The sequence below is a fragment of the Nycticebus coucang genome, chromosome 8 (genome assembly GCF_027406575.1).
Source record: "Nycticebus coucang isolate mNycCou1 chromosome 8, mNycCou1.pri, whole genome shotgun sequence".
Classification (NCBI taxonomy): domain Eukaryota; kingdom Metazoa; phylum Chordata; class Mammalia; order Primates; family Lorisidae; genus Nycticebus; species Nycticebus coucang.
Genome location: NC_069787.1, coordinates 24,593,104 through 24,613,807, shown reverse-complemented (window position 1 = coordinate 24,613,807; position 20,704 = coordinate 24,593,104). Strand labels below are relative to the sequence as shown.

Sequence of the window (20,704 nt, the reverse complement as noted above, 5' to 3'; positions counted from 1 at the left end):
CCATATACGGAGGGTGGTGGGTTCAAATTCTGCCCGGCCAAACTGCAACAAAAAAATAGCCAGGTGTTGTGGCGGGCACCTGTAGTCCCAGCTACTCAGGAGGCTGAGACATAAGAATTGCCTAAGCCCAAGAGTTGGAAGTTGCTGTGAGCTGTGATGCCATGGCACTCTACCAAGGGTGACAAAGTGAGACTCTGTCTGAAAAAAAAAAATAATAATAATAATAAAAATAAAAGTCATTAGCTGGCTTGGCGCCTGTAGCTCAGGAGTTAGGGCGCCAGCCACATACGATAGAGGTGGCAGGTTCGAACCCAGCCCAGGCCTGCCAAACAACAATGACAACTACAACCAAAAAAATAAATAAATAACCAAGCATTGTGACAGGTGCCTGTAGTCCCAGCTACTTGGAAGGCTGAGGCAAGAGAATCGCTTAAGCCCAAGAGTTGGAGGTTGCTATGAGCTGTGACATGACAGCACTCTACTGAGGGTGACATAGTGAGACTCTGTCTCAAAAAAAAAGTCATTAGCTAAAAAATGTTTTAAAACTCGTGCTGTCATTAGATAGCAAATGCCCCTGAGTGTGTAACTGCAGTGGTGGTCGTAGGCTAGCTAGAGGACACAGCTGAAGCCCCTGGGGCCATGCAAATAGCTCATCCCTGGGGCATTTCCTGGCAGGAGGGCCAAGGTCACTTCCTTAGGAGTAGAAAACTGAGCTCACATCTTTAGAAGAGAGTTTGAGGCAGGAGCAGAGGTCTGTAGAAGGAGTAAATGTTAGAAGGGGTAAATGTGACGGAGCCAACAGAGAACTAGGTAGAAAGATGTGTTTGCGTGAATGTGCTTAGGTTTCAGGGGACAAAACTGCACTCAGGCCAGCTAAGGGAAGGAGGGTTTGTAAGAGTCCAGGAGCAGTTTCATATCCATCTGAGTCAGGTCAAGCCAGGCTTCTTGAGAACTGGTGTAGGAAGTGGCTAAGCACCAAAGTGACTTCTTCATCCCTCCAAGGCCACCTGGTCCCTGTCGCCTTTGCCTCTCTCCATGCCTGTCTGATTCTGTTCTCTCCCTCAGACAGTGTCCACAGTTTGCCTATGGCCCAACCTGTTTGCTGAAAGATGCATATGACCGAAGGTAGAAAGTTCATTTCATTCATTCATTCAGCAGATATTTTTTGAGCACCTACTACATGCCAGCTACCAGGCTCGGTGGCAGGCATATGACATCAGACGAGGCAAAGTTCCAGTTTTCAAGAGACCCACCTTTTGTTGGAAGAGGTGGATTCCCAAAGGATAATGACTATTCAAAACCACAGGGATAAATATATGGAGGTTGGGGCTCAGCGCCTGTGGCTCAAGCAGCTAAGAAGCCAGCCACATACAACCGAGTTGGCAAGTCGAATCCAGCCCGGGCCCGTCAAACAACAATGACGGCTACAGCCAAAAAATAGCCAGGCCTTGTGACAGGCGTCTGTAATCCCAGCTACTTGGGAGGGGGAGGCAGGAGAATCACTTGAGCCCAGGAGGTGGAAGTTGCTGTGAGCCACAGCACTCTACTCAGGGTGACAGCTTGAGGCTATTTCAAAAAAAAAAAAAAAAACATATATATATATATGAAGGTTGGGAGCAGTCTCACAAGTTCACAACCAATGATGATGGATTTTCTCTGTTTCCTACTTAAAATTCTTTTTTTTTTTTTTTTTTGTAGAGACAGTCTCACTTTATGGCCCTCGGTAGAGTGCCGTGGCCTCACACAGCTCACAGCAACCTCCAACTCCTGGGCCTAAGCGATTCTCTTGCCTCAGCCTCCCAAGTAGCTGGGACTACAGGCGCCCGCCACAACACCCGGCTATTTTTTGGTTGCAGTTTGGCCGGGGCTGGGTTTGAACCCACCACCTTTGGTATATGGGGCCAGCGCCTTACCAACTGAGCCATAGGCGCCGCCCTCTTTTTTTTTTTTTTCTTTAAAGAAAATGTGACTTTAGGGCGGCGCCTGTGGCTCAGTGAGTAGGGCGCCGGCCCCATATGCCGAGGGTGGTGGGTTCAAACCCGGCCCCCGCCAAACTGCAACAAAAAAATAGCCGGGCGTTGTGGCAGGCGCCTGTAGTCCCAGCTACTCGGGAGGCTGAGGCAAGAGAATCACGTAAGCCCAAGAGTTAGAGGTTGCTGTGAGCCCTGTGATGCCACGGCACTCTACCCGAGGGCGGTACAGTGAGACTCTTGTCTCTACAAAAAAAGAAAATGTGACTTTAGAGAAAGGATGGCGTTTCCAAACCTACTTAAAATTCTTGACTAAAAAGAGACTGTCCCAGCCTATGACTCAGTTTCTGTTTGGATTTCAATAGCACTCTTGGTTTAGTTATTAGGGGCTATAAGAGAAAGGTCATATGGCATTTTCTCTCAAACATGACCACATAGTTCTATTTCTTCTTCAGGGGCAATTTCTGGAAAAATAGCTGTGGGGAAGAGTAGAAAATGGAACGAGTGGTTGGGCACGGTAGCTCACAAATGTAATCCCAGCATTCTGGGAGGCTGAGGTGGGTGGATTGCTTGAGGTCAGGAGTTTGAGACCAGCCTAAACAAGAATGAGGCCCTGTATTTTTTTTTTGAGACAGAGTCTCACTATGTTGCCTTCGGTAGAGTGCTGTGGTGTCACAGCTCACAGCAACCTCCAACTCCTGGGCCTAAGCGATTCTCTTGCCTCAGCCTCCCAAGTAGCTGGGACTACAGGCGCCCGCCACAACGCCTGGCTATTTTTTGGTTGTAGTTGTCATTGTTGTTTAGCAGACCTATACCAGGCTCGAACCCGCCAACCTCAGTATGTGACCGGCGCCCTACTCACTGAGCTATAGGCACCAAGCCGAGACCCTGTATCTTAAGAGAGAAAAAAAAAAAGAAAGCCAAAAAAAGAAAATGGAGCCAGCCATGTATAGAGGAGAAGGCAAGACAACCAGCCAGAGCAGAAGCATTAGAATTCTGCCAAAGGGGAGAGAGAAGAGCTGAAATGCCTGTGGGATAGACGTGCAGTATGAGTTGAGTGTATGATACTGGGGGGTAGCAGAGATTCACAGGGGCCACAAGAAGCAAGACTAATTGTCACAGGGACAAGTCTGTTCCATGCCCCATGAAAGCTTTTTTCCCAACCTGCCTGGGATCACTGGAGCCCTGCCCTTGAGCGTGCAGCCATATTGTACACTCACCAGACCCCAGCAATAGGCAATTATGAGTGCTGTGTTGCGGGCTTGGCATCCTGATTATTTGGTATCAGGTCTGTTCTGGGAAACTGGTAACAAATCACTGGGTAATCTGGGAAGTTCATGGGCCCTGACATAAAGCAGAAGAGAAGAGAAGAGAAATTATAGGGTCTGTGAGAAAGGGTTGTGTCTACTTTATATCTGTCAGTGCAAGGCTTGGTGCTTTAAATGGAGTTGGTCTTCAGAAGTGTTGGTTGAATGAATGGAATGAAGAGAATGAAGTGAAGACATGAAAAAATGGGAGAGGAAGAGACCACCGCAAGGAAAATGAGAGAAAAGGGAAATGGGGACAGAAAGCAGAGAAGAAAACAAAATAAAAAGATGCATACAGCAGAGGGTAAAAGAGATTCATTCAGCAGATATTTTTTGAGCACCTACTGCATGGCAGCCACAGGGCTCAGTGCCAGAGATATACATCAGATGAGAGACAAAGTTCCTGTTTTCACAAGACCTACCTGCTGTGGGAAGAGGCAGACTCCTGAAGGATAATAACTAGACTATTCAAAGACGTAAATTGTGATGAATGTATGAAGGAAACAAATGAGGGACTGAGAAAGAGACCATCAAGGCTGGAAGAGAGAAGAGCTTCCTTAGATTGTGTAATCAGAAAGTCTCAAAAAATGAATTGTTGCTTGGCGCCTGTTGCTCAGTGCTGGCCACGAGCACTGGGGCTGGCGGGTTCAAATCTTGTCTGGGCCTGCTAAACAACAATGACAACTACAACAACAACAACAACAAAATAGCCAAGCATTGTGGTGGGCTCCCAGCTACTTGGGAGGCTGAGGCAAGAGAATCACTTAAGCCTGAGAGTTTGAGGTTGCTATGAGCTGTTTAACACCATGGCACTCTATCCAGGGGGACAGCTTGAGACTCTGCTTAAAAAAAAGGGGGGGTGGCGCCTGTGGCTCAGTGGGTAAGGGCGCTGGCCCCATATCCCGAGGGTGGCGGGTTCAAACCCAGCCCCGGCTAGCTAAAACAGCAGTGGCAACTGCAACAAAAATAGCCGGGCATTGTGGTAGGCACCGGTAGTCCCAGCTACTCGGGAGGCTGAGGCAAGAGAATCACTTAAGCCCAGGAGTTGGAGGTTGCTGTGAGCTGTGATGCCATGGCACTCTACCGAGGGCTACAAAATCAGACTCTGTCTCAAAAAAAAAAAAAAAAAAAATTTGCGTTTTTCTGGAACAAGGTACATTCTGGAGGAAGGAAGAAGAAAAGGCTAGGAGAGTTCAGTTCCATGATGGCACATTTAAGAAAAAACACTATTGGGCGGCGCCTGTGGCTCAGTGAGTAAGGCGCTGGCTCCATGTACCGAGGGTGGCGGGTTCAAACCCAGCCCCGGCCAAACTGCAACCAAAAAATAGCTGGGCATTGTGGCGGGCGCCTGTAGTCCCAGCTACTTGGGAGGCTGAGGCAAGAGAATCGCGTAAGCCCAAGAGTTAGAGGTTGCTGTGAGCCGTGTGACGCCACGGCACTCTACCCGAGGGAGGTACAGTGAGACTCTGTCTCTACAAAAAAAAGAAAAAACACTATTACTAATACAGTCATACCCGGGCGTTATGGCAGGAGCCTATATTTCCAGCTACTTGGGAGACTGAGGCAGGAGGATCTCCTGAGCCTAGGAGTTTGAGGCTGCTGTGAGCTATGAGGCCATGGCACTCTACCCAGGGTGTCAGAGTAAGACTGTGTATCAAAAAAAAAAAAGGGCGGCGCCTGGGGCTCAGTGAGTAAGGCGCCGGCCCCATATGCCGAGGGTGGCCGGTTCGGACCCAGCCCCGGCCAAACTGCAACAGAAAAATAGCCGGGCGTTGTGGCGGGTGCCTGTAGTCCCAGCTGCTCGGGAGGCTGAGGCAAGAGAATCACGTAAGCCCAAGAGTTAGAGGTTGCTGTGAGCCGTGTGACGCCACGGCACTCTACCCGAGGGCGGTACAGTGAGACTCTGTCTCTACAAAAAAAAAAAGAAAATAGTACAATCAAATAGCCTTCATTCTGTTGATACAGCATAGAAAGCAGGTAGCAAACCTATATAACCAGGAAATAAGGAATGACCCGACAAGCCAGGTATGGTGGCTCATGCTTGTAATCCCAGTAACTTTGGGGACCGAACGCAGGAGGATTGCTTGAGGCCAGGAATTAGAGACCAACCTGGGCGCAAACAGCAAGAGTCTGGTCTCTACTAAAAAAAAAAAAAAACAAAAAAACACACATGCACCATGCCTGTAGTTGAAGCTACTTGGGAGGCGGAGGTGAGAGGAGCTTTCAAGCTCAGAATTTGAGACTGCAGTGAACTGTTATTGTGCCATTGCACTTCAGCCTGGGTAACAGACTGAGACCCTGAAAAACAATTTTTTAAATGGTTAAGCATAAATTATTTCATAATTTTAGAGCCTCCAAGATCAATTTGCATGTACTTTGCAAGTAGTCCTGAGGTTCTAGAAGTAAATGTAGACTCCTGCAGCTGCGGGTATTTCAGACTCATCGATAATCAGTTAACAGTCTTCTTTATGTACTGTATATAAAATGAGAAAAATATAGCAAAGACCAAAGGTTCGAAGATAGGTTGCCTTCAAAAACTTTTTTTTTTTTTTTTTAGACAGAGTCTCACTCAGTTGCCCTGGGCCTGAATGCCATGGCATGCATTATTGCTCCCAGCAACCTCAAACTCTTGGGCTCAGAGAGTTGCTTCAGCCTCCTCGGTAGCTGGGACTACAGGCGCCTGCCACAACGTCTGGCTATTTTTTAGAGATAGGGTCTGGCTCTCCCTCAGGCTGGTTTCAAACTCGTGAGCTCAAGTGATCCGCCCTCCTCCGCCTTCCAGAGTGCTAGGATTACAGGCCTGAGCCACCATGCTTGGCCTCCAGAAACATACTTTTAAATGATTTCTGCGGTGTGAGATTTTGAGGATTTGGAATTTTAAAACTATTCACTTGGCCAGGCGTGATGTGCAAATGTGGAGGTAAACACAAGTATAGAGGAACATCATGATGGAATGGAATTCTCCTGAGAAAAAGAAGATCTCATGGTTGTGAGCAATTAGGAATTTGCAAGAGAGTGCCTGGATGTCACTGGTCTGGACCACGGACACATCATACACAATCTGCTAGATGGGATGTGTGATAATCTTCTCATTCTTTGCTTTGCATCTTCAAGCTTTCTGTAAGTCATCTCCAAGCAGCGATCCTTTTAGGAGAAGAGAATGCCTTCAATCCAATGAATGAGCTCTTCTTGAAGTTGCTTTTCCACTAGTGGTACTATAATTGATTTACTGTAATCCTTTTGTGCACTTTCACTAGGCCTTTCACGTGATCAGTGACATATGTTTGCAGAAAGCTTTGATCCATACTCCTGTCACACAGCCCTAAAAGTCATCCAGCTGAGGAGCCAGGAAATTAGGGGATCATGAACTTATTGCTGATCGTATGATCCTAGTCACCAAGGAAAGCTTTCTGAATCCAACAGGATTAGAGCAGAGTTTCTCAACAGCAGCACTACTTCCTTGTAGGGTATTTAGAGCATCGCTGGTCCTTTCAGGATGTTCAGAGCACCTACCAGATGTCAGCAGCACCCTTGCCTGGTATAACAACCAACATTATCCCCCTCCAAATATTGCCAAGAGACCCGGGGAAGTGGAGAAAGGGAAAAATCTCCCCTGGTTAAAAACTACACTTTTTTGAGCGGCACCTGTGGCTCAGTGGGTAGGGCTCTGCCCCCATATACTGAGTAGTGGGTTCCAACCCAGCCCCAGCCAAATTGCAACAACAACAAAAAATAGGCAAGTGTTGGGCGGTGCCTGTGGTTCAAGGAGTAGGGCGCCGGTCCCATATGCCAGAGGTGGCGGGTTCAAACTTAGCCCCGGCCAAAAACCACAAAAAAAAAAAAAATACCTAAGTGTTGTGGCGAGCTCCTGTAGTCCCAGCTACTTGGGAGGCTGAGGCAAGAGGATCGCCTAATAAGCCCAGGAATTGGAGGTTGCTGTGAACTGTGATGCCACGGCACTCTCCTGAGGACAACATAATAAGACTCAGTCTCAAAAAAAAAAAAAAGAACTACTACTTTTTTTTTTTCAATTCGTATGGTTTTATTTAAACACAAATAAAATGTACACATGAGCACAGCTCAGCATTGGTATTAGTGACTCTGATGGCCAGCTGGGCTGCTCTCTCCACAACGGCCTTTGGAGGAAACGTGAGCAATCTCCACACACTGAGATCTGCTGCACCTCAGTGGCACTTCCAGCTCCTTGATGAAAGCATGTACTTTGTTTTTATGTTGCTCCCATAACCAATATTGATCATCAAGATCTGGTCCCTGAAGATTCTTCAACCACTTCTCCAATCCCTGTTGTCAATACCCTTGGGTTTCCGCCAATTGTACATAATTTTAAATTTTGACATATTGGTCTGACCGGTGCTGGATAAACTTCTTGGTCCTCTTTTTTATTTTTATTTCAGAGACAGAGTCTCACTTCGTTGCCCTCGGTAGAGTGCCCTGGCATCACAGCTCACAGCGACCTCCAGCTCTTGGGCTTAGGCGATACTCTTGCCTCAGCCTCCCAAGTAACTGGGACTACAGGCACCCGCCACAACACCTGGCTTTTTTTGTTGCAGTTTGGCTAGGGCCAGGCTCGAACCCACCACCCTATATGGGGCCAGTGCCCTACTCACTGAGCCACAGGCACCGCCCAGGTCCTCTTTTCTTTCTTTCTTTTTTTTTTTTTGAGGCGGAGTCTCACTCCATCCCACTGGATAAAGTGCTGTGGCATCATAGCTCACAGACACCTGAAACTCTTGGGCTCAAGGGATCCTCCTGCTTCAGCCACCTGAGTAACTGTGACTATAGGTGCACACCACAATGCCTGGTTGATTTTTCTATTTTTTTTTTATTTTTTTTATTTTTTTTTATTTTTGGCCGGGGCTGGGCTTGAACCCGCCACCTCCTGCATATGGGACCGGCTCCCTACCCATTGAGCCACAGGCGCCGCCCAGATTTTTCTATTTTTAGTAGAGACAGGGTCTCACTCTTGCTCAGGCTGGTCTTGAACTCCAGAGCTCAACCAATCCACTAGCCTTGGCTTCCCACAGTGCTAGAATTACAGGTGTGAGCCACCATACCCAGCCTCTTGGTCCTCTTTTTGATAGTTTTGGGCTTCACAAGGGATCTGAGGGTGGCCATGATGCCAAATAGGAGATAGCTACCACCTAGAACTACTTTTTCTTTTTTGTTGCAGTTTTTGGCCGGGGCTGGGTTTGAACCCACCACCTCCGGCATATGGGGCCGGCGCCCTGCCCCTTTGAGCCACAGGCACCACCCTAGAACTACTTGTTTTAGAGATAAGAACACGTGTACACATACATGCACACATATAGCCATGAGTGTATAGTCACTTTGGCAGGGGACTTTTAGGCAACTTTTTGTTTGTTTTTTGCTTTGCAATTTTCCCTTTTCTGTTGTAGATGGGGCTTTTTATCTTTTTTGTTTTGTTTTGTTTGTTTTTAATCTGAGGCGGAGTCTGCTTCTATATTTTGGGGGTTTGTCCATTTCACAAAACCTTTCCAAACAATTGATTATAGCTACTATGACTATTGAACACTATCATGTAATTGACACTCTGCTAAGCATTTTACATGTATGTTTAAAATATAATCATCAAAATAAGCGGGAAATCCTGTTATTCCCATTTTATTGATTTATTTTTTTGAGACAAAATCTCACTCCGTCACCCTGAGTCGAATGCTGTGGTGTCATAGCTTGCAGCAACCTCCAACCCTTGGGCTCAAGTGATCCTCCTGCCTCAACCTACTGAGTAGCTGGGACTACGGTGGCTACAGAGAACCACAATACCTGGCTATTTTATTTTTAATAGACACTGGTTCTCACCTTGCTCAGGCTGATCTTGAGCTCTTGAGCTCAAGCAATGCACCCACCTCGGCCTCCCAGAGTGTTAGGATTACAGGTGTGAGCTGCTGTGCCCAGCATGTTATTCCCATCTTAAAGATGTGGAGACTGAAGTGCAGGGAAGTTACGCGACTAGACTAGAGTTCCTGGTTTTGAACGAGAGTTGGGATTTGACCCAGGTGTTCCGATGTCCTTGCTTGCCTTCTTCCTCAAGGTGCTATACTTCGTTCCTTTGCTGGATGAAACCTACCTCATCACTGTGTACCCCTTCACTTCTGGGCCTCAGAATTTTAACGAATGTGATGAAACTGGCCTATGCATCCCAAACACACTCCTGAACATTGAAATCATATGCTGTGTACAGTTCATGGAAATGTTAGTTTAATTGCCAGACATGCAGGTGAGAGTTGGCACTGACTGTGGACATATGTCTTTCTCTTGTCACCACCAGAGTGTCTCTATGTGTTCCCCTGCCAGTGGAACTACCGTCCTGATCACTGCATGTATGGGAGCAACTGCAAAGAGGCCGAGCGCGAAGGTGTGTCTGTTCTGCACGGGAACAGAGGCGTCTACCATGATGATAAGCAGCCGACTTTCAAAGCACTCTATGAAGCAGTGAGGGACGTAAGTGTCTTTTTGCCACTGTTCAGCAGACACGTGCTTATCAACAGGAAGCAGCACTTTGGTCATCAGTCCCTCTGAAGTTCCCAAAGCATTGAGTTATACCAGTTTTGTCCAACTTCAGTCCCTATATCCACTAGCCACCCAATACTATGTTGTATCCACCCTTGATTTATTTCCACTTCTCACTCAATATTTTTGACTTAAATAAATTTAGGAGGAAATTTCATGTCAAGAAGAGAATTCCTATTCCACTCACTCTAGCAAATGGTAATACATTAGTGTAAAGATAATAAAATAAAAATAAAATGATGCGTTCAGTTTAAGGTAAATAGATTGTATGGTTATCAATTCCAGCAGTTGCAGGCGTTAAGGTGGTCAGTTAGGACAAGGAGCTAAACTGGAAGTATCAATCAAGACTATTTACTCAACTGCAACAGAGCAAGCAAGAGGCAAAAAGAAGTTCCACCTCCCGGTGTTCCATATTTTCTCCACAACAAGGTACTGAGTGAGGTGATGTGGATGTAGCACAGATGGTAGGAAAGGAAATATTCCTGCATCTTTGTGGTCCCATAGGCTAGGGACATGGGGTAGAGGAAAGAAGGGAACAGGAGTGGAACTGAGTCAAAGTGGAAAAAAGTGCTTCAACCAAGATTCCCCCTAATGAAGATGCATGAGCTGAGAATGCAGATGTGTATGTGCACATGGCTGGCCTGAGTCCTTACCTGCAATTCTCCAAGAAAACTACAATGCTTTGGGCCCAGTAGTGCACACTTGTAATCCCAGTGAGAGGCTGAGGTAGGATGACTGCTGGAGCCCAGTAATTTGAGACCACCTGGATAATAGAGCAAGACACCCCCCCCCTTTTTTTTTTGAGACAGAGGCTCAAGCTGTCGCCCTGGGTAGAGTGCTATGGCATCACAGCTCACAGCAACCTCCAACTCCTGGGCTTAAGTGATTCTCTTGCCTCCACCTCCCAAGTAGCTGGGACTACAAGCGCCCGCCACAATGCCCGGCTATTTTTTGGTTGCAGCCATCATTGTTGTTTGGCAGGCCCAGGCTGGATTCGAACTCGCCAGCTCAGGTGTATGTGGCTGGTACCTTAGCCGCTTGAGCCACAGGCACCGAGCCGGCAAGACCCCATTTTAAAAAAAATTTTTTTTAATTAGCCAGGTATGGTAGTACATGCCTATAATCTTGCTGAGGCAAGAGAATATCTTGACCTCAGGTATTGGAGACCAGCCAGGACAATATAACAAGACTCCCATCTCAAAAAAGAAAAAGACGAGCAAGTTTGAGGAGGAGTTGAAGACTTTCATGTGAACTCTCTTCTTGTAGTAAATGGGAAGACTGAAAAGAATTTACTTCATGATTTGCCCCTAAAATCACATCATGCTAGTACTTTGCCTTCCAGGCTTTGGAAAATGCTGTATTTCTCATTACCTCTTATCTTCAGATTGCTAAGGGAAAACCAGTAACAGGTACTTTTAGACATTACCCTTTTGAAACCCCTAATTCTAAGACCTAAGGCAGGAGGAGCAAACTTAGGCCAAATCTTCTCGGCTGCCTATTTTTGTAAAATATGTGGGCTGGCTGGGTACAGTCCAAATCCTAGCACTTTGAGGCAGAAGGATCACTTGCGGTCAGGAGTTCAAGAACAGCCTAAGCAACATATCAAGACTCCATCTCTACTAAAAATAGGAAAATTAGCTGGGCATGCTGACACACAACTGTGGTCCCAGCTACTCAGGAGGCTGAGATGGGACGAGAACGTGAGTCTCCGAGTTTGAGATTGCTGGAAGTTGTTTTCATGTTTCAATTTCAAGCTTATCTCTTTCTCTACCTCATTCACAGTTTTTCACTTTTTCTCTCTCTTCCTGTTTATATTTTTCTGTCTGTATCATTTTTTCTCTTTCCCCTTCATCTCTCTTAGAAAATGGTCTCTTTCTTGTTCTCTTTCTTCTCTCTCTGTGTCTGTCTCATGTGCACACACATCCTAACCCTATGTGTTATATGTTCGCACGAAGGTGTTACCTCCCAAATGGAGGGGATTGGGGGTCGGGGTCCCGGTTCACTTGTTTCAGTTACTTGGCTGAGCTTGAAAGTTCATCCCAGGCACTGTGATTACTGAAAGCAAAAGTGAGTAAACTGAAAATAAAACTGGAGCAGCACAGGCAGTGTGGATAGAAAGCAAAAGTCACCTGCACAAGTTTCAAGGTAACAAAGAGATTTTATTTAGGAGGAACAAAGAGAAAATTTAGCACATTTCCAAAGAGAGTTGGAAGTGGGTCCCTCTCATGAAGGAGCAGAGGTGAGAGAGATGGAAACACAAAGGCTAGTGTAGGGGTATAAATACCGCTCCATTTGAAATTTGATGGCAAGTCTTTCATTGGCTTCTCTGTACCTCCAGGCAGTATTGCCCTTTCCTATTGGTCTTTGGTCTCTTTCTATTGGTCATTGGTTATCTAGGTTACTTAATACCCACATTCTTATAGGCCTTCCAGACTTCCGTGAGGGTAATGAAGCATGATCTGATAGGATCTTGAGATGGAGTGATGCCAGGAAACATACCCCGGCTACATCCTGCCATGGGGTGTCAGGACTCAATCTGATTGGATCATGGATCCTGCCATGTAGTGTGGATTCTGAATTAGGTCCTTGCTCTTCTGTAGAGCATTTTAGGTTCCACCCTTGGTTGCAGGCTTGGTTCATCTGGGCATGCCGAGGTTATGTGACCTTCAACCTGGAGATCCATGGCAACTGAAAAACAAGTTTGTTACTTAAAAGTTAAGTCTGATTGGTTTAGTGAGGTCACAGAGGGGCAGTGCAATTTCTTCCTATCATGACCCAAAGAAAGTCATCCATCAGATAGACATTCTTAGGCTGGGTGTGGTGACTCGTTCTTGTAATCCCAGCACTTTTTTTTTCTTTTTTTGAGACAGAGTCTCACTTTGTCGCCCTTGGTAGAGTGCTATGGTATCACAGCTTATAGCAACCTCAAACTCTTGGGCTTAAGTGATTCTCTTGCCTCAGCCTCCTGAGTAGCTGGGACTACAGTTGCCTGCCACAGTGCTCGGCTATTTTTTGTTGCAGTTGTTATTGTTGTTTAGCAGGCCCAGGCCAGGTTCAAACCCAGCAGCCTCGGTGTATGTGGCTGGCACCATAACCACTGTGCTACGGTGCTGAGCCAATCCCAGCACTTTTGGAAGCTTTGGTTGCAGAATCATTTGAGGTCAAGAGTTTGAGTCCAGCCCAGCCTGAGCAACAGAGTGATACCCCATATCTATTTTATTTTACTTTACTTTATATCTTATTTTATTTTATATATTTATTTATTTATTTTGAGACAGAGTCTTCTCAATCTGTCACCCTGGGTAGAGTGCCCTGGCATCGTCATAGCTCACAGGCGTTAGCCACTTTGCCTGGCCTACTTTATTTCTTTTGAGACAGAGTCTGACTCTGTTGCTTAAGATAGAATGTGTTTTCCTCAGCCTACTTCATAGCAACCTCAGATTCCTGGGCTCAAGTGATCTTCCTGCCTCAGCCTCCCAAATAGCTGGGACTATAGGCAGCCACTACCACACCCAGCTAATTTTTTTATTTTTAGTAGAGAAGGGGTCTCCCTCTTGTACAGGCTGGTCTCGAACTCCTGAACTCAAGAAATCCTTCACCTTGCCCTTCCAGAGTGCTAGGATTACAGATGTGAGCCACCACACCCAGCCCTTATCTCTATTTTTAAAAAAGTCTACAAAAAAAGAAATAAATGACATTTTATCCATAAATTCTCTCTCTCTCTCTTTTTTTTTGAGACAGAGTCTCACTATGTCACCCTTGGTAGAGTACCGTGTCTTCCCAGCTCACAGCAACCTCAGACTCTTTGGCTCAAGTGGTTCTCTTGCCTCAGCGTCCCAAGTAGCTGGGACTACAGGCACCCTCCACAATGCCCAGCTATTTTTTGTTGCAGTTGTCATTGTTGTTTAGCAGGCCCCAGCTGGGCTTGAACCCTCCAGCCCTGGTGTATATGGCTGGCGCCATAACCACTGAGCTATGGGCACTGAGCCCATAAATTCTCTTGACGGTCATTTATGAAGCACCTATTTTATGCAGGAATAACACCAGTTTCTAGGAATTCAGTAGTTAACAAGATGAGTCCCCTAGTCCTCAAGAAACATATTCTAGTAGGAAACAGGATGATACTCAAAAACAAAGTCGGGCGGCCCTGTGGCTCAAGGAGTAGGGCGCCAGTCCCATATGCCTAGAGGTGGCAGGTTCAAACCTAGCCCTGGCCAAAATAAAAAAAAAACAAAGAAAGTCTTCTGACATAGGGAAAAGTGTTAAAAAGGTGTAAAAATAGCAGGATATGAGTTCAGAGTCCCAGGATGGAGAGAAGTGTGCCCTGGCTGGGGTCATGGGGAAGGGATGGACAGGGATGAGTCTTGGTCAGAGTCATGGGGAAGGGATGGACAAGGATGAGACTTGGTCAGATGGAGGCAGCTGCAGGGAAATCTGAGGAAGATCCTGCTAAGCCGAAGAAATAATCAGGGCAGAATCCCTAAGGTGGAATGAATTTGGGGTAGCCAAGGACAGGGAAGAGGTCACAAGAATAAGGAAAGACAGGAGCGTTCCAGATCACCTTGAGCCTTTAGAACAAGTGAGGAGTTGTTCCAGATCACCTTGAGCCTTTAGAACAAGTTATTCTAGTTGCAGTGGAAACCCTTTGGGAAAGTGATAGTCTGTGATTTATATTTAAAAATATCACCTTAGGCCATGTTATGTGGTTCATGCCTGTAATCCCAGCATTCTGGGAGGCTATGGAGGGTGGATTGCCTGAGCTCTGGAGGTCAAAACCAGCCTGAGCAAGAACTCGACTACATCTACTAAAAATAGAAAAACTAGGTGGGTGGTGTAGCGGGCAGTTATAGTCTCAGCTATTCAGGAGACTGAGGCAGGAGGATCTCTTGAGCCCAGGAGTTTGAGGTTTCTGTGAGCTATGATGTCATAGCACTCTACCCAGGTCGACAGAGTAAGACTCTGTCTCAAAAAAAAAAAAAAAAATCACTTTGGTGACATATAGTGGAAGGGGTACACGCCTCGCACTTGGGAGGCTGAGGCTGGTGGATTGCCTGAGCTCATGAGTTTGAGACCAGCCTGAGCAAGAGGGAGACCCCCATCTCAAAAACAGCCAGGCATTGCGGCAGGTGCCTGTAGTCCCAGCTACTTGGGAGGCTGAGGCAAGAGAATTGCTTGAGTCCAAGAGGTTGAGATCGCTACAAGCTATGATGCCAGGGCACTCAAAGTGAGACTCTTGTCTCAAAAAAAAAAAAAGTGAGGGCGGCGCCTGTGGCTCAGTGAGTAGGGCGCCAGCCCCATATGCCGAGGGTGGTGGGTTCAAACCCAGCCCCGGCCAAACTGCAACAGAATAATAGCCGGGCGTTGTGGCGGGCGCCTGTAGTCCCAGCTGCTCGGGAGGCTGAGGCAAGAGAATCGCGTAAGCCCAAGAGTTAGAGGTTGCTGTGAGCCGTGTGACGCCACGGCACTCTACTGAGGGTGGTACAGTGAGACTCTGTCTCTACAAAAAAAAAAAAAAAAAGTGAAAACACAAGATTATTTGTGAGACTGATCGCAGCCTTCCAGGTTAGCAGTGGGGCTGGCATGGGCTTGCATGGCTGCAGAAAGACAGGAAGAAGTGGCCGTGTTTGGGATGTATTGTCCATACAGTGTACAGAACTTGCTGATGGATTGAGTGAAGGATGTTGGGAAAAGAAAAGAATCAAGGGTGACTCCACAAAGTTTTGACCTATTCTGTTCCCCTTGATGGGGATAGAGTTGTAAACGGGCTTCAGACCTGGCCTCAGGAGGTTTAATCAGTGGTTTAAATTGCATGATGGGGTCAGGAGTAGCCTATAATTCCAGCTCTTTGGGAGCAGAGGTGGGAAGATCACTGAAGGCCAGGTTTGAGACCAGCTTGATAACATAGCAAAACTCTATCTCCACCAAAAATTAAAAAATTATTCAGGTATGGTAGTGTGTAGATTCAGCAGCTCAAGAAGCTGACAGGGGTGGATTATCTGAGCTCAGGAGTTTGAAGTTGCTGTGATTGTACCACTGCACTCTAGCCTGGAAGACAGAGCAGTGAGACCCTGTCTCTTTAAATGATAAAAAAACAAAACAAAACAATTGCACAGTAAAAAAATATTGCCTCCCACCCCCCCAAAAAAGGGAGAAAAAAAGAGGAAAAAATTGTCCCAAATTTCATCTGGGACAGAACCTTCTTGCATTATATAATGCACGATATCCTTCCAGGAAGCAATGGACATTTCTGATAAACGTGATTTAAGCAATGTTTCCAATGAACTTTAAAGGGATTAATATTTTTTTCTAAGAAACCAGACACTACCCATTCTGCTCTCAGAAAGAGAGTACCGACTTTTAACCTTTCTTTTCTCCCTTTTTTTCTAGAAGTCTTTTCATATTAAATGTCCTCATGTGGCTCACACCTATAATCCTAGCACTGGGACGGCCCAGGCAGGTGGATTGCTTGAGCTCAGGAGTTCAGGAGCAAGATCCCATCTCTACTAAAAATAGAAAAACTAGACCGAAGTCATGGTGGGCACCTGTAGTCCCAGCTACTCAGGAGACGGAGGCAAGAGGAGAGACCAGGGGTTTGAGGTTGCTATGATTTATGATGATGATTCTATGGCATTCTACCCAAGGTGACATGAGACTCTGTCTCAAAAAAAAAAAGTCCCCTAGGTGGCACCTATGGTTCAAGGAGTAGGCCGCTGGCCCCATATACTGAGGGTGGCAGGTTCAAGCCCAGCCCCAGACAAAACTGCAGAACTGCAAAAAAAAAAAAGTGCCCTTGGGCAGCGCTTGTGGCTCAGTGAGTAGGGTGCTGGCCCCGTATACCAGGGGTGGTAGGTTCGAACTTGGCCCCAGCCAAACTGTAATAAAAAAATAGCCAGGCGTTGTGGCGGGCGCCTGTAGTCCCAGCTACTCAGGAGGCCGAGGCAAAAGAATCGCCTAAGCCCAAGAGCTGGAGGTTGCTATGAGCTGTGATGCCACGGCAATCTACTGAGGGTGACAGTGTCAGACTCTGACTCAAAAAAAAAAGTCCTCATCAAGGATGGATATTTGACCATGGACAAAACCTAACGTTTCTTCATCCAGATTGTTTCAGGCAGGGTTTGGTGGTTCATGCCTGTAATCCCAGCACTTTTGGGAGGCCAAGGAAGAAGGATTGCTAGAGCCCCAGAATTTGAGACCAGCCTGGGCAACATAACAAAACCCCATCTCTAAACAAAATAAAATAAAATAAAATTCCCAGGGTGCAGTGCCACACACCTATAGTCCTAGCTACTCAGGAGGCTAAGGCAGGATGATCACTTGAGCCCTGGAGTTTGAATTTACAGTGAGCCATGATTATGCCATTGCACTCTAGCCTGGGCAATAGAACAAGACCCTGTCTCTTATAAAAAGATAAAAGATAGGGCGGCACGTGTGGCTCGTAGGGCGCAGGTCCCATGTACCAAGGGTGGCAGGTTCGAACCTGGCCCCAGCCAAACTGCAACAAAAAAATAGCTGGGTGTTGTGGCGGCACCTGTAGTCCCAGATACTCGGGAGGCTGAGGCAAGAGAATTGGCTAAGCCCAAGAGCTGGAGGTTGCTGTGAGTTGAGACGGCACAGCACTCTACGGAGGGCGACAAAATGAGACTCTCTCTAAAAAAAAAAATAATAAAAGATAATAAAGAACAAAAGGAAAGGAAATAAATGTATACATTTAAAAAAGAAAAATGAGGGCGGCGCCAGTGGCTCAGTGAGTAGGGCGCCGGCCCCATATGCCGAGGGTGGCGGGTTCGGACCCAGCCCCGGCCAAACTGCAACAAAAAAAATACCCAGGCGTTGTCGGGGGGTGCCTGTAGTCCCAGCTACCCAGCTACTCAGGAGGCTGAGGCAAGAGAATCACCTACGTCCAGGAGTTGGAGGTTGCTGTGAGCTGTGTGATGCCACGGCACTCTACTGAGGGCAATAAAGTGAGACTTTGTCTCTACTAAAAAAAAAAGAAGAAGAAGAAGTAGAGAAACTGGCCAGGTGCCGTGGCTAACACCTGTAATCCTAGTGCTCTGGGAGGCTGGGGCGGTAGATTGCCCCTGAGCTCACAAGTTTGAGACCAGCCTAAGCCAGAGTGAGACCACATTTCTAAAAATAGCAGGGCACTGCAGCGGGCACCAGCTACTTGGAAGGCTGAGGCAAGAAAATCACTTGAGCTTAGGAGTTAGACGTTGCTGTGAGCTATGATGCCATGGCACTCTAACAAGGGCGACTACGTGAGACTCTGCTCAAAAAAAAAGGAAGTAAAGAAACTGAGGTCCAGGCTTGGCACCTGTAGCACAATGGTTACAGTGCCAGCCACATACACCTAATGCTGGTGGGTTCGAAACCGGCCGTGGCCAGCTAAACAGCAATGACAAAAAATAGCTGGGCGTTGTGGCAGGCACCTGTAGTCCCAGCTCCTTGTGAGACTGAGGCAAGAGAATTGCTTAAGCCCAAGAGTTTAAGGTTGCTGTGAGCTGTGACACCACCGTGCTCTACTGAGGGCGACATAGTGAGACTCTGTATCAAAAAAAGGAAAGAAACTGAGGTCCAGAGAGGTTAAATGATAGCCTGCATTTGCATGGATGAGTCCAGATTTGAACGTAGATCCATAGAGGGCTGCATCCATAGTGTTCACTTGTTTAAGAACACATAGTCTTGTGCCTTAGTGCTTACGCTAATTCTCCCGTGTCATTTCTTAGTATAAATAATTTGCATTGAACTTGCTATTTCAGTAACTAAAATAAACTTTTTCCTTTTCTTTTTTTTTATCATCTTTCAGTTTCCTTTTCAAGATAATCTCTTTCAATCCATGTATTACCCTCTGCAGCTGAAGTTTTTGGAGACTGTGCACACTTTATGTGGACGAATCCCGCAAGTTTTTCTGAAGCAAATTGAGAAGACAATGAAAAGGGCTTATGAGAAACATGTCATCATCCGTGTTGGCCCCAACCAGATGCACTGAATATTTTACCTTGTTGCAAGTCATTTAGATGTCTTATGATCAAGAAGGAAATACTAATCTTCAGGCTGCCTGGATCTTTTTGTGTGTGATATTTAATGGTGCTCCATGACTGTTGAGTTTAAAACATCTAGTTAGATTTTGCTAATGAATTGCCCTTAAAAGGGAATATGCTGGGCAGTGCTTGTGGCTCAATGGGTAGGGTGCTGGCCCCACATATCAAGGGTGGCGGATTCAAACCCCACCCTGGCCAAACTGCAACAAAAACCAGCTGGGTGTTGTGGCGGGCGCCTGTAGTCCCAGCTACTCGGGAGGCTGAGGCAAGAGAATCTCCTAAGCCCAGGAGTTGGAGGTTGCTGTGAGCTGTGTGATGTCACGGCACTCTACCAAGGGCGATAAAGTGAGACTCTGTCTCTACAAAAGAAAAGAAAAGGGAATATGCTTTACTGTAATTTTTTCCAAAATGCTATTTATCTCTGCTTAAAAACAAACAAAAATGAGCATGACGCCTATACTTCCAGCAACTAGGAAGGCTGAGGTGGGAGGATCACGTGTGGTCACAAGTTTTTGAGCACATAGTGAGACTGAGAACCTAGTTCTAACAAAAAAATGACAGAGACCAGTGAATTGCTTGAGTTCAGTAGCTCGAGACCAGCCTGAGCAAGAGCTAGACCCCTGTCTCCTAAACATAGAAAAACTAGCGGGGTATCATGGTAGGTGCCTATAGTCCCAGATACTTGGGAGGCTGAGGCAAGAGAATCGTTTGAGCCCAAGAGTTTGAGGTTGCTGTGAGTTGTGACATCATGGCGCTCCAATCAAAGGGACAGAATGAGATTCTGTCTCCAAAAAAAAAAAAAATATTATATATATATATATAATTATGCACTTAGCATTGTTCAAGCAGGTCTAGCTAGCTATGAAACAAACTTTTCTGAGCCTTATAATTCCTGTTAAGTGTGTGACCATTTCAGTGGTATCTGAGGTGTTTATTTATCCAGCATTCTTGAGACACTTTCTGTGTAATTGGCTCTCCCACACAGCTGTTTAAAAAGTGATAAATAGGGCGGCGCCTGTGGCTCAGTCGGTAAGGCGCCGGCCCCATATACCGAGGGTGACGGGTTCAAACCCGGCCCCGGCCAAACTGCAACCAAAAAATAGCCGGGCATTGTGGTGGGCGCCTGTAGTCCCAGCTACTCGGGAGGCTGAGGCAAGAGAATCGCCTAAGCCCAGGAGTTGGAGGTTGCTGTGAGCTGTGTGAGGCCACGGCACTCTACCGAGGGCCATAAAGTGAGACTCTGTCTCTACAAAAAAAAAAAAAAAAAAAGTGATCAATATTTGTGAAACAAATTGTAGAAAATATGAGCCTTCTTGATTGATCATGGTTGAAAGCAAAATAAAAAGAAAGAGAAAATATGGGCCAATGTACCAAAATCAAAATTAGACTAGTCATAATCTTACCAACCAGTAGAAAAAGATTGCTACCATTTTAATATACCTTCCAGCCTTTCCCTCCCTACTTTTGTACTTTCCCTCATGATGTATGTTTAAAGCAAGTAGTCTTGGTTAAAGCTAGCCCCTTTGTTGAGAATTTTTTATGTATTAATAAGAGACTAAAATGTTCAACAAGCTGATTATATTTACATTTCATTTTAAGTACACCTGAGAGGAGTGTTCAGCTTTCAGCTAACTGGGCAGTGTTAAAGGATAAAGCAGGTTTGGGTGCCGTGGTTCATGCCTGTAATCCTAACACTCTGGGAGGCTGAGACACGTGGCTTGCTTGCATTCCAGAGTTTGAGACCAGCCTGAGCAAGAGCAAGATCCTGTCTCTATTAAAAATAGAAAAATTCGCTGGACGCTGTGGCAGTCACTTGTAGTTCCAGCTACTAGGGAAG

At 46.2% G+C, this 20,704-nt stretch overlaps 1 protein-coding gene across 1 annotated transcript in view; it reads left to right on the top strand.

Moving 5' to 3' along the window:
- GXYLT2 (glucoside xylosyltransferase 2) overlaps positions 1-18,875 on the top strand; it is a 108,002-nt gene extending 89,127 nt beyond the window's left edge. The window contains exons 6-7 of the mRNA XM_053599051.1: positions 9,588-9,760; positions 18,633-18,875. Coding sequence (XP_053455026.1) covers positions 9,588-9,760; positions 18,633-18,815 — 356 coding nt within the window. The 3' untranslated portion in view covers positions 18,816-18,875. The remainder of the gene's footprint in view (positions 1-9,587; positions 9,761-18,632) is intronic.
- The last annotated feature ends 1,829 nt before the right edge of the window (positions 18,876-20,704 follow it).